This window comes from Dendropsophus ebraccatus, chromosome 7, assembly GCF_027789765.1.
Source record: "Dendropsophus ebraccatus isolate aDenEbr1 chromosome 7, aDenEbr1.pat, whole genome shotgun sequence".
Lineage (NCBI taxonomy): Eukaryota > Metazoa > Chordata > Amphibia > Anura > Hylidae > Dendropsophus > Dendropsophus ebraccatus.
The window spans coordinates 4,070,854-4,085,432 of NC_091460.1; the positions used below are offsets into that span (position 1 = coordinate 4,070,854).

Sequence of the window (14,579 nt, forward strand, 5' to 3'; positions counted from 1 at the left end):
CCCTGGTGGTCTAGGACAATGAACAGTAATGTCAGTGTCCCTGGTGGTCTAGGAGAATGAACAGTAACGTCAGTATCCCTGGTGGTCTAGGAGAATGAACAGTAATGTCAGTATCCCTGGTGGTCTAGGACAATGAACAGTAATGTCAGTGTCCCTGGTGGTCTAGGACAATGAACAGTAATGTCAGTATCCCTGGTGGTCTAGGACAATGAACAGTAACGTCAGTATCCCTGGTGGTCTAGGAGAATGAACAGTAACGTCAGTATCCCTGGTGGTCTAGGAGAATGAACAGTAACGTCAGTATCCCTGGTGATCTACGACAATGAACAGTAACGTCAGTATCCCTGGTGGTCTAGGAGAATGAACAGTAACGTCAGTATCCCTGGTGATCTACGACAATGAACAGTAACGTCAGTATCCCTGGTGATCTACGACAATGAACAGTAACGTCAGTGTCCCTGGTGGTCTAGGAGAATGAACAGTAACGTCAGTATCCCTGGTGGTCTAGGACAATGAACAGTAACTTCAGTATCCTTGGTGGTCTAGGAGAATGAACAGTAACGTCAGTATCCCTGGTGGTCTAGAAGAATGAACAATAACGTCAGTATCCCTGGTGGTCTAGGAGAATGAACAGTAATGTCAGTGTCCCTGGTGGTCTAGGAGAATGAACAGTAATGTCAGTATCCCTGGTGGTCTAGGACAATGAACAGTAATGTCAGTGTCCCTGGTGGTCTAGGGAAGTCAGTAGAAATTTTAATTGGGAGGGTTCTCTTACTTACGGGGGTCTTGGTGGTAGCAGCTTCTAGCAGCATCTAGCTTCTTCTGCATCTGACTGATGATTATAACATATAATATAACGGCTTGTTGTGGGGGGAGGGGGATCGTCCGCCATCACCCACCGGTCCGATAACATCACTACTCTCCCTTTCTTCCAGGATCTCCTGCCATGGGGCACCTGTCAGCTGGTTTGTGGGTGTTCTGTACCCTCTCCACCATTATTCCAGCATGGACACAACAGACCCCCCAGCCCAGCAGCCGTCCCCCCACACACAACACCAAGCTGAAGTTCCGTCTAGCCGGATACCCCCGAAAGCACAACGAGGGGCGGATAGAAGTCTTCTACAACCAGGAATGGGGCACCATCTGTGACGATGACTTTACAATAGAGAACGCTCACATCCTCTGCCGTCACCTGGGATTCACGGAGGCCACGGGCTGGGCGCACAGCGCCAAGTATGGGGTAGGGATAGGTGAGTTACCACCCCCCATAATACCCCAATCCGGGGCACAATGAATTATACCGCCACATGGTGATGATGCCATCGCACATTGTGTGGGAGATCTGCTCTCCCTATGTAAGCTTTATGCCTGTGCTGGGGTCCGTGTACAGGACGGACGATCGCCTCAACCTCATGTCATATCAATACTGGAACAACAAAATCTGTATACATTTCTGAAAGCAGTGGATTTGAAAGAAAAATAGTTTAGCTGGAGTTCTACTTTACTGGTATAGGCCAGTGGTGCCAAACCCGCTGCCCTCCAGCTGTTCCAGAACTACAAGTCCCATCATGCCTGGAAAGCCAAAACTTTGGGTTTGCTAGTCCACGCATGATGGGAATTGTTGTTTTTCATCGGCTGGAGGGCGGCAGGTTTGACACCTGTGGTCCAAGGTTACGAAGGGGTTAATGTCTGTTTACTTGGTGGTCATGGGTAATGGATGGGTTAATGTCTGCTTCCCTTGTAGTCTAGGGTAATAAATGGGTAGCCTGCTTCCCTGGTGGTCTAGGGTAATGGATGGGTTAATGTCTGCTTCCCTTGTAGTCTAGGGTAATAAATGGGTTAATGCCTGCTTCCCTGGTGGTCTAGGGTAATGGATGGGTTAATGTTTGCTTCCCTAGTGGTCTAAGGTAATAAATGGGTTAATGCCTGCTTCCCTGGTGGTCTAAGGTAATAAATGGGTTAATGCCTGCTTCCCTAGTGGTCTAAGGTAATAAATGGGTAGCCTGCTTCCCTGGTGGTCTAGGGTAATGGATGGGTTAATGCCTGCTTTCCTGGTGGTCTAAGGTAATAAATGGGTTATTGCCTGCTTCCCTGGTGGTCTAAGGTAATAAATGGGTTAATGCCTGCTTCCCTGGTGGTCTAAGGTAATAAATGGGTTAATGCCTGCTTCCCTAGTGGTCTAAGGTAATAAATGGGTTAATGCCTGCTTCCCTGGTGGTCTAGGGTAATGGATGGGTTAATGTCTGCTTCCCTGATGGTCTACAGTGATGATGGGGTTAAAAATTGTTGTTCTTGTGGTCTAGGTTAATGAAGGGGTTAATGTCTGCTTCCCTGGTGGTCTGGACCATAGGTCCCCACACACCTGTAATAATTGATGGCTGAACTATTGCTCTCCGGCCCATCCTCCCCATACACAGCACAGCCAAGTGATCCTGTGTTCTCTATGGGGAGGGGTAGCAGGGAGCTCTGGCTGTGGCTTATTTCTTCCAGAGCAAAAGGGGTTGGGTGGTATCATCTGATCAGGAGAGCCCCTTATACTGATGGTCGAACCTGCCACAAGCTCAGGGTACGGCTATGGCTATGTATAGGGACCTTAATGGTGGGGTAAAAATGCCTGGGTAACTGAGGGGTTAATATTTATAATAAGCGTTGTCTTCTGACAGGTCGGATCTGGCTGGATAACGTCATCTGTTCTGGGAGTGAGAAAAGCATTGAGGACTGTAAGTCCAGGGGCTGGGGCAACAGTGACTGCACCCATGAGGAGGACGCCGGGGTGATCTGTAAGGATGAGAGGATCCCAGGATACGTGGAGCCCAACACCATAGAGGTACTGAGGAGGGGGGTGCATGTGTCACAGCCTGGAGTGGCTGATAACAGAGAGTGATTGCATGCAGTACACTGTGCTGTCATCTTCATTGCTGCTCATGTCTTTCCAGACAGAACAGAGACAACTGGAGGAAATCCGTCTGCGTCCCGTCATCGCCACCGCCAAGAATCGACTGCCCGTCACTGAGGGCGTCCTAGAGATCAAATACAGCGATACCTGGGAACAGGTGTGTGATGTGGGCTGGACCCAGAAGAACAGTCATGTGGTCTGCGGCATGCTGGGATTCCCATCTGACAAGAAGTACAATAAAAACTTCTACAAGTAAGAGAAGAGGGGAGGGGCACGTATGATGTCATTAGTATAGACATATGATGGCATAATACAGGTAGTGATGAGATCTCCAGAGACCTCAGTATAAATGAGATGTATAATGCTGGTAGTGAGGAGATCACCTCCAGGGGCCTCAGTATAGATGAGATGTATAATGCTGGTAGTGAGGAGATCACCTCCAGAGACCTCAGTATAAATGAGATGTATAATATTGGTAGTGAGGAGATCCCCTCCAGAGACCTCAGTATAGATGAGATGTATAATACAGGTAGTGAGGAGATCACCTCCAGGGTCCTTAGTATAAATGAGATGTATAATACAGGTAGTGAGGAGATCACCTCCAGGGTCCTCAGTATATATGATATGTATAATACTGGTAGTGAGGAGATCCCCTCCAGGGTCCTCAGTATAAATGAGATGTATAATGCTGGTAGTGAGGAGATCACCTCCAGAGACCTCAGTATAAATGAGATGTATAATGCTGGTAGTGAGGAGATCACCTCCAGGGTCCTCAGTATATATGATATGTATAATACTGGTAGTGAGGAGATCCCCTCCAGAGACCTCAGTATGAATGAGATGTATAATACAGGTAGTGAGGAGATCACCTCCAGGGTCCTTAGTATAAATGAGATGTATAATACAGGTAGTGAGGAGATCACCTCCAGAGACCTCAGTATAAATGAGATGTATAATACAGGTAGTGAGGAGATCCCCTCCAGGGTCCTCAGTATAGATGAGATGTATAATACAGGTAGTGAGGAGATCGCCTCCAGGGTCCTCAGTATAAATGAGATGTATAATGCTGGTAGTGAGGAGATCCCCTCCAGGGTCCTCAGTATAAATGAGATGTATAATACAGGTAGTGAGGAGATCCCCTCCAGGGGCCTCAGTATAGATGAGATGTATAATACAGGTAGTGAGGAGATCACCTCCAGGGTCCTCAGTATAGATGAGATGTATAATACAGGTAGTGAGGAGATCCCCTCCAGAGACCTTAGTATAAATGAGATGTATAATACAGGTAGTGAGGAGATCACCTCCAGAGACCTCAGTATAAATGAGATGTATAATACAGGTAGTGAGGAGATCCCCTCCAGGGTCCTCAGTATAGATGAGATGTATAATACAGGTAGTGAGGAGATCGCCTCCAGGGTCCTCAGTATAAATGAGATGTATAATGCTGGTAGTGAGGAGATCCCCTCCAGGGTCCTCAGTATAAATGAGATGTATAATACAGGTAGTGAGGAGATCCCCTCCAGGGGCCTCAGTATAGATGAGATGTATAATACAGGTAGTGAGGAGATCACCTCCAGGGGCCTCAGTATAGATGAGATGTATAATACAGGTAGTGAGGAGATCACCTCCAGAGACCTCAGTATAAATGAGATGTATAATACAGGTAGTGAGGAGATCCCCTCCAGGGGCCTCAGTATAGATGAGATGTATAATAGAGGTAGTGAGGAGATCACCTCCAGGGTCCTCTGTATAGATGAGATATATAATGCTGGTAGTGAGGAGATCACCTCCAGGGTCCTCAGTATAAATGAGATGTATAATACAGGTAGTGAGGAGATCACCTCCAGAGACCTCAGTATAAATGAGATGTATAATATTGGTAGTGAGGAGATCCCCTCCAGAGACCTCAGTATAGATGAGATGTATAATGCTGGTAGTGAGGAGATCCCCTCCAGGGTCCTCAGTATAAATGAGATGTATAATACAGGTAGTGAGGAGATCACCTCCAGAGACCTCAGTATAAATGAGATGTATAATACAGGTAGTGAGGAGATCACCTCCAGAGACCTCAGTATAAATGAGATGTATAATGCTGGTAGTGAGGAGATCCCCTCCAGGGTCCTCAGTATAGATGAGATGTATAATACTGGTAGTGAGGAGATCCCCTCCAGGGGCCTCAGTATAGATGAGATGTATAATACTGGTAGTGAGGAGATCCCCTCCAGAGACCTCAGTATAGATGAGATGTATAATACAGGTAGTGAGGAGATCACCTCCAGGGTCCTCAGTATATATTAGATGTATAATACAGGTAGTGAGGAGATCACCTCCAGGGTCCTCAGTATATATGAGATGTATAATGCTGGTAGTGAGGAGATCACCTCCAGGGTCCTCAGTATATATTAGATGTATAATACAGGTAGTGAGGAGATCACCTCCAGGGTCCTCAGTATAGATGAGAAGTATTATACAGGTAGTGAGGAGATCACCTCCAGGGTCCTCAGTATAGATGAGATGTATAATACAGGTAGTGAGGAGATCCCCTCCAGAGACCTCAGCATAGATGAGATGTATAATGCTGGTAGTGAGGAGATCACCTCCAGGGTCCTCAGTATAAATGAGATGTATAATACAGGTAGTGAGGAGATCCCCTCCAGGGTCCTCAGTATAGATGAGATATATAATAAAGGTAGTGATGAGATCTCCAGAGACCTCAGTATAAATGAGATGTATAATGCTGGTAGTGAGGAGATATTCTCCAGGGTCCTCAGTATAGATGAGATATATAATGCTGGTAGTGAGGAGATATTCTCCAGGGTCCTTAGTATAGAAGAGATGTATAATACTGGTAGTAAGGAGATCACCTCCAGAGACCTCAGTATAAATGAGATGTATAATATTGGTAGTGAGGAGATCCCCTCCAGAGACCTCAGTATTGATGAGATGTATAATGCTGGTAGTGAGGAGATCACCTCCAGGGTCCTCAGTATATATTAGATGTATAATACAGGTAGTGAGGAGATCACCTCCAGGGTCCTCAGTATAGATGAGAAGTATTATACAGGTAGTGAGGAGATCACCTCCAGAGACCTCAGTATAAATGAGATGTATAATATTGGTAGTGAGGAGATCCCCTCCAGAGACCTCAGTATAGATGAGAAGTATTATACAGGTAGTGAGGAGATCACCTCCAGGGTCCTCAGTATATATGAGATGTATAATGCTGGTAGTGAGGAGATCCCCTCCAGGGTCCTCAATATAGATGAGATATATAATGCTGGTAGTGAGGAGATATTCTCCAGGGTCCTTAGTATAGATGAGATGTATAATGCTGGTAGTGAGGAGATCCCCTCCAGGGTCCTCAGTATAGATGAGATGTATAATGCTGGTAGTAAGGAGATCACCTCCAGGGTCCTCAGTATAGATCAGATGTATAATGCTGGTAGTAGGGGGATCACCTCCAGGGTCCTCAGTATAGATGAGATGTATAATGCTGGTAGTGAGGAGATCCCCTCCAGGGTCCTCAGTATAGATGAGATGTATAATACTGGTAGTAAGGAGATATTCTCCAGGGTCCTCAGTATAGATGAGATATATAATGCTGGTAGTGAGGAGATATTCTCCAGGGTCCTTAGTATAGAAGAGATGTAGAATGCTGGTAGTGAGGAGATCACCTCCAGGGTCCTCAGTATAGATGAGATGTATAATGCTGGTAGTGAGGAGATCCCCTCCAGGGTCCTCAATATAGATGAGATATATAATGCTGGTAGTGAGGAGATATTCTCCAGGGTCCTTAGTATAGATGAGATGTATAATGCTGGTAGTGAGGAGATCCCCTCCAGGGTCCTCAGTATAGATGAGATGTATAATGCTGGTAGTAAGGAGATCACCTCCAGGGTCCTCAGTATAGATCAGATGTATAATGCTGGTAGTAGGGGGATCACCTCCAGGGTCCTCAGTATAGATGAGATGTATAATGCTGGTAGTGAGGAGATCCCCTCCAGGGTCCTCAGTATAGATGAGATGTATAATACTGGTAGTAAGGAGATATTCTCCAGGGTCCTCAGTATAGATGAGATATATAATGCTGGTAGTGAGGAGATATTCTCCAGGGTCCTTAGTATAGAAGAGATGTAGAATGCTGGTAGTGAGGAGATCACCTCCAGGGTCCTCAGTATAGATGAGATATATAATGCTGGTAGTAAGGAGATCACCTCCAGGGTCCTCAGTATAGATGAGATGTATAATGCTGGTAGTGAGGAGATCACCTCCAGGGTCCTCAGTATAGATGAGATGTATAATACAGGTAGTGAGGAGATCACCTCCAGGGTCCTCAGTATAGATGAGATATATAATGCTGGTAGTAAGGAGATCACCTCCAGGGTCCTCAGTATAGATGAGATGTATAATGCTGGTAGTGAGGAGATCACCTCCAGGGTCCTCAGTATAGATGAGATGTATAATACTGGTAGTAAGGAGATATTCTCCAGGGTCCTCAGTATAGATGAGATATATAATGCTGGTAGTGAGGAGATCCCCTCCAGGGTCCTCAGTATATATGAGATATATAATGCTGGTAGTGAGGAGATATTCTCCAGGGTCCTCAGTATAGATGAGAAGTATAATGCTGGTAGTGAGGAGATCACCTCCAGGGTCCTTAGTATAGATGAGATGTATAATGCTGGTAGTGAGGAGATATTCTCCAGGGTCCTCAGTATATATGAGATGTATAATACTGGTAGTAAGGAGATATTCTCCAGGGTCCTCAGTATATATGAGATGTATAATGCTGGTAGTGAGGAGATATTCTCCAGGGTCCTCAGTATATATGAGATGTATAATGCTGGTAGTGAGGAGATCCCCTCCAGGGTCCTCAGTATATATGATATGTATAATACTGGTAGTGAGGAGATCCCCTCCAGGGTCCTCAGTATATATGAGATGTATAATGCTGGTAGTGAGGAGATCCTCTCCAGGGTCCTCAGTATATATGATATGTATAATACTGGTAGTGAGATCACCTCGAGAGACCTCAGTATGATTGATATGTATAATGCTGGTAATGAGGAGATCACCTCCAGGGTCCTCAGTATAGATGAGATGTATAATACAGGTAGTGAGGAGATCACATCCAGAGTCTTTAGTATACACAATATATATAATGCTGGTAGTGAGGAGATCACCTTCACATATTAACTAATGCCATCACTGTGCTACTGAATAAAATCCACTGTACAGTGATCAATATTACCTCAATCCGTAACCATGTGGAGGCAAATCCAGCTCTGCACACTATATAAGTGATTACAGTGCAGTTACATCCAGTGACTCGCAGGAAGCATCTTCTCTGATCGCCCTTTTTCTTTTCTTCTCCATCTGGCCTGGGCCATCATGAGGCCTACTCCCAGCCACAACTCGTCTCCGCTCCTCATCTCTTAACAAACTCCACATTTGTATTGCCCCCTTTGTACCCTCATATAGTGGGCAGGCCCAACTCTGCATAGTATATATACAGTGGTACCTCTGTTCTTAAACTTAAAGCAGATATACATCAGTACATTTACCTTATGAATAGAACGGCGCCGTCGTGGGGAGTCGGGCAGGTAGGAAAGTCCTGGAGCAGTAGCTGGGTGCCCATGTGCCACCTCACCTGTGACCTCCGGAAATACCCTCCTCTTAGTTCACATTCATGTGCTTACATACTTAGTTAACCCTTCCCATTCTTAGATACACTTAGTTCACCCATCGTGTGCTTAGATACACTTAGTTCACCCATCGTGTGCTTAGATACACTTAGTTCACCCATCGTGTGCTTAGATACACTTAGTTCACCCATCGTGTGCTTAGATACACTTAGTTCACCCATCGTGTGCTTAGATACACTTAGTTCACCCATCGTGTGCTTAGATACACTTAGTTCACCCATCGTGTGCTTAGATACACTTAGTTCACCCATCGTGTGCTTAGATACACTTAGTTCACCCATCGTGTGCTTAGATACACTTAGTTCACCCATCGTGTGCTTAGATACACTTAGTTCACCCATCGTGTGCTTAGATACACTTAGTTCACCCATCGTGTGCTTAGATACACTTAGTTCACCCATCGTGTGCTTAGATACACTTAGTTCACCCATCGTGTGCTTAGATACACTTAGTTCACCCATCGTGTGCTTAGATACACTTAGTTCACCCATCGTGTGCTTAGATACACTTAGTTCACCCATCGTGTGCTTAGATACACTTAGTTCACCCATCGTGTGCTTAGATACACTTAGTTCACCCATTGTGTGCTTAGATACACTTAGTTCACCCATCGTGTGCTTAGATACACTTAGTTCACCCATCGTGTGCTTAGATACACTTAGTTCACCCATTGTGTGCTTAGATACACTTAGTTCACCCATCGTGTGCTTAGATACACTTAGTTCACCCATCGTGTGCTTAGATACACTTAGTTCACCCATCGTGTGCTTAGATACACTTAGTTCACCCATCGTGTGCTTAGATACACTTAGTTCACCCATCGTGTGCTTAGATACACTTAGTTCACCCATCGTGTGCTTAGATACACTTAGTTCACCCATCGTGTGCTTAGATACACTTAGTTTTGGCCCCACCTTCTCTGACATCTTTCTCACATTTTTCAGACAAGATAAAAAATCTTCAGGCAAAAAACGTTCCGTCAAGACAAAGCGGCACCCCAGGAGGTAACTGGGCAGTTTATTTCATAACCGCAAATAAACTCCCGAGTGCGGTACTAACCTTATCAGCCGCAGCACTAAGGGGCCACCCTGACCGCCTGCCCCAACACCCCGGGGCCACCCTGACCACCTACCCTAATACCCCGGGGCCACCCTGACCAACTGCTCCAACATCCTGAGGCCACCCTGACCACCTGCCCTAACATCCTGAGGCCACCCTGACCACCTGCCCTAACATCCTGAGGCCACCCTGACCACCTGCGCTTAAACCCTGGGGGCACCCTGACCACCTGCCCTAATACCCCAGGGCCACCCTGACCACTTGCCCTAACACCCCAGGGCCACCCTGACCACCTGCCCTAACACCCCAGGGCCACCCTGACCACCTGCCCTAACACCACGGGGCCACCCTGACCACCTGCCCTAACACCCTGGGGCCACCCTGACCACCTGCCCTAACACCCCTGGGCCACCCTGACCACCTGCCCTAACACCCCAGGGCCACCCTGACCACCTGCCCTAACACCCCAGGGCCACCCTGACCACCTGCCCTAATACCCCAGGGCCACCCTGACCACCTGCCCTAACACCCCAGGGCCACCCTGACCACCTGCCCTAATACCCCAGGGCCACCCTGACCACCTGCCCTAATACCCCAGGGCCACCCTGACCACCTGCCCTAATACCCCAGGGCCACCCTGACCACCTGCCCTAACACCCCAGGGCCACCCTGACCACCTGCCCTAATACCCCAGGGCCACCCTGACCACCTGCCCTAATACCCCAGGGCCACCCTGACCACCTGCCCTAATACCCCAGGGCCACCCTGACCACCTGCCCTACCATCAGTACATTTGCCTTAATTCTTGCACATCGATAGAACAGCCCCAGTGTGTCCTTTTTTTGAACCACGGCGCGGTTCCCGCATATGTTGCCGTTCTATTCCCGGGCACTGGCCGCGGGGAAGCACTGGAGGCAGCCGACCCTCCCCCATTTGGAGGAAACCCCCTGCCCCTCTATGACACCCTGTATCATAGATGTATTCCCAAACACAACAGTAACTATCAGCTGACAGTTATCTCCCTTGATTTTGTTTGGAGACCAAATTGTTAGAACATCAAGGTTTTCTGGAACCGAGGAGTTACTGTCTAAATATATTATAACATAAAATAACAAATTATGACCAATAGATTTCTGGTGATACATTGATCCAGTGAAGTTGAGGGGGGAGGGGTTGTATTTCTCCCTGTGGGGGGTGGTTGGCATCTGCCTCGTAAGGGGTTTTGCCTTCCTCTAGATCAAGGCAGTGGGGTTTCTGTAGGTTGGACTTGATGGACTCTTGTCTTTTTTCAACCTTATTAACTATGTTACGTATTGTATTAGCCCCCTTTTATGTCCCCATATAGTAATAGGCCCCTCTGTGCATACTCCATAAAGTAGATTGCAGCACCAGTATAGTATTAGGCTCCTCGGTGCATCCCCTATATAGTAATTGGCCTCTCTGTGCAGCCCACATATAGTAGATAGCTCCCCCCTGTGTATCCCCTATAGTAATAGCCCCCTCTGTGCAGCTCCATATAGTGCATAGTCTCCATATAGCAAATGACTTCCTCTGTGCATCCCCCATATAGTAGGTTGACCCCTCTATCAGCAGAAGAGGACTGGGCTGTATGTGGGATATTTGGGGTATCTGGGCTGTATGTGGGGTATTTGGGGTATGTGGGCTGCGTGTGGGGTGTTTGGGGTATCTGGGATATTTGGGGTATCTGGGCTGTATGTGGGGTGTTTGGGGTATCTGGGATATTTGGGGTATCTGGGCTGTATGTGGGGTGTTTGGGGTATTTGGGGTATGTGGGCTGTATATGGGATGTTTGGGGTATGTGGGCTGTATATGAGGTGTTTGGGGTATCTGGGCTTTATGTGGGGTGTTTGGGGTATCTGGGCTGTATATGGGATGTTTGGGGTATGTGGGCTGTATATGAGGTGTTTGGGGTATCTGGGCTTTATGTGGGGTGTTTGGGGTATCTGGGCTGTATATGAGGTGTTTGGGGTATCTGGGCTGTATATGAGGTGTTTGGGGTATCTGGGCTTTATGTGGGGTGTTTGGGGTATCTGGGCTGTATATGAGGTGTTTGGGGTATCTGGGCTGTATATGAGGTGTTTGGGGTATCTGGGCTGTATGTGGGGTGTTTGGGGTATTTGGGGTATGTGGGCTGTATATGGGATGTTTGGGGTATGTGGGCTGTATATGAGGTGTTTGGGGTATCTGGGCTTTATGTGGGGTGTTTGGGGTATCTGGGCTGTATATGAGGTGTTTGGGGTATCTGGGCTTTATGTGGGGTGTTTGGGGTATCTGGGCTGTATGTGGGGTGTTTGGGGTATCTGGGCTGTATGTGAGGTGTTTGGGGTATCTGGGCTTTAAGTGGGGTGTTTGGGGTATTTGGGGTATGTGGGCTGTATATGGGATGTTTGGGGTATGTGGGCTGTATATGAGGTGTTTGGGGTATCTGGGCTTTATGTGGGGTGTTTGGGGTATTTGGGGTATGTGGGCTGTATATGGGATGTTTGGGGTATGTGGGCTGTATATGAGGTGTTTGGGGTATCTGGGCTTTATGTGGGGTGTTTGGGGTATCTGGGCTGTATATGGGATGTTTGGGGTATGTGGGCTGTATATGAGGTGTTTGGGGTATCTGGGCTTTATGTGGGGTGTTTGGGGTATCTGGGCTGTATGTGGGGTGTTTGGGGTATCTGGGCTGTATGTGAGGTGTTTGGGGTATCTGGGCTGTATGTGAGGTGTGAGAGGAGTCTGAGGGGGGGGAGAGAAGTCTGCAGGGTGACAGAGGAGTCTGAGGGGGGGAGAGGAGTCTGAGGGGGGGGAGAGAAGTCTGCAGGGTGACAGAGGAGTCTGAGGGGGGGAGAGGAGTCTGAGGGGGGGAGAGGAGTCTGAGGGGGGGAGAGGAGTCTGTACACGTTAAAACATCAACTAACCGACAGAAGTATAGCTATGACCGGCTTTATAGACTGCTGCATGTGGTGATGTCACAGGTGAGACCATGTGCTGAGGGTGTCACATGAGGTAAGGCTCTCAGCCACCCATCAGATGGGCAAGTCCTGGAGCAGTAGCTGGGTGCCCATGTGCCACCTTACCTGTGACCTCTGGAAATACCGTCCTCTTAGTTCACATTCATGTGCTTACATACTTAGTTAACCCTTCCCATTCTTAGATACACTTAGTTCACCCATTGTGTGCTTAGATACACTTAGTTCACCCATTGTGTGCTTAGATACACTTAGTTCACCCATCGTGTGCTTAGATACACTTAGTTCACCCATCGTGTGCTTAGATACACTTAGTTCACCCATCGTGTGCTTAGATACACTTAGTTCACCCATCGTGTGCTTAGATACACTTAGTTCACCCATCGTGTGCTTAGATACACTTAGTTCACCCATCGTGTGCTTAGATACACTTAGTTCACCCATCGTGTGCTTAGATACACTTAGTTCACCCATCGTGTGCTTAAATACACTTAGTTCAGCCATCGTGTGCTTAGATACACTTAGTTCACCCATCGTGTGCTTAGATACACTTAGTTCACCCATCGTGTGCTTAGATACACTTAGTTTTGGCCCCACCTTCTCTGACATCTTTCTCACATTTTTCAGACAAGATAAAAAATCTTCAGGCAAAAAACGTTCCGTCAAGACAAAGCGGCACCCCAGGAGGTAACTGGGCAGTTTATTTCATGGCCGCAAATAAACTACCAAGTGCGGTACTAACCTTATCAGCTGCAGCACTAAGGGGCCACCCTGACCGCCTGCCCCAACACCCCGGGGCCACCCTGACCACCTACCCTAATACCCCGGGGCCACCCTGACCAACTGCCCCAACATCCTGAGGCCACCCTGACCACCTGCCCTAACATCCTGAGGCCACCCTGACCACCTGCCCTAACATCCTGAGGCCACCCTGACCACCTGCCCCAACATCCCGGGGCCACCCTGACCACCTGCCCTAACATCCTGAGGCCACCCTGACCACCTGCCCCAACATCCCGGGGCCACCCTGACCACCAACCCTAATACCCCGGGGCCACCCTGACCAACTGCCGCAATATCCTGAGGCCACCCTGACCACCTCCCCTAACACCTGGGCCCACCCTGACCACCTGCCCTAACACCCCGGGGCCACCCAGCTTTGTCCCCATCATACATGGTGTAAATGCCTGGATTCTTGATAGTATGGTGACAGCTGGAGGAACCTCTCCATGGCTGTGACCACTGTTTTTATTACATTCATCTCCATCTTATCTCCCCTCAGACGCCTGAAGAAACAAGCTGCCTCTAAACGGGTCCCCAAGGTGGTGGCTTCAAGCCCAAGGTATCACGGAGAGTTTATTCCTTGTGATTCCTTCACTGTAAGGATCAGAGAATAAACTTCTGTCAGTTGTTACAGCTTCACCGTACCCCGGCTCTCGGCCTCCAACCACTCTGTGGACTCTGTGCCCTTTTCTTCCCGGACATCATTCTCCTACCCTTGAGTGAGAACCTCAACCCATAAGGACATAGTCATGTTAACTATACGTGGCCTTCTTCTGGCCGCCACAGCAGGCACTTTAGGCCTCATCATAGGCATTCATATCAGTCATTGGCCTGAGAGCTTCTAGCTCTGATACAAGTCATACCTAGGATATGGCACTAGCAGTTCCTATGGCTCCTTGCCTCGTGTATCTAGGGCCCCCACCATGCCAGTTTATTTATATAGAGCCAGCATAGCCCATAGCACAGTACAACATTTTTCATCAATCCTATTCTCTATAAACATAGTCTTTAGCTCACATACAATGGAGCCGGTGTATAGAAAACCACAAATTTTGTCTGACCATCAATGCGTAAGGTTGTCTTCCCAGGAAGAGAAGGGTCAGACGGGAAGATAAGTCTCGGGCAGACAAGTCTGGCAGCATATTTCGTCCCTTCTTC

At 47.8% G+C, this 14,579-nt stretch overlaps 1 protein-coding gene across 5 annotated transcripts in view; it reads left to right on the forward strand.

Annotated features, from left to right (window-relative positions):
* LOXL3 (lysyl oxidase like 3) overlaps positions 1–14,579 on the forward strand; it is an 86,470-nt gene that overhangs the window by 53,838 nt on the left and 18,053 nt on the right. For all 5 annotated transcript variants that reach the window (XM_069977049.1, XM_069977050.1, XM_069977053.1 and 2 more), the window contains 3 exons: positions 936–1,250; positions 2,664–2,827; positions 2,937–3,148. In XM_069977049.1, the coding sequence (XP_069833150.1) occupies positions 936–1,250; positions 2,664–2,827; positions 2,937–3,148 (691 nt within the window). The remainder of the gene's footprint in view (positions 1–935; positions 1,251–2,663; positions 2,828–2,936; positions 3,149–14,579) is intronic.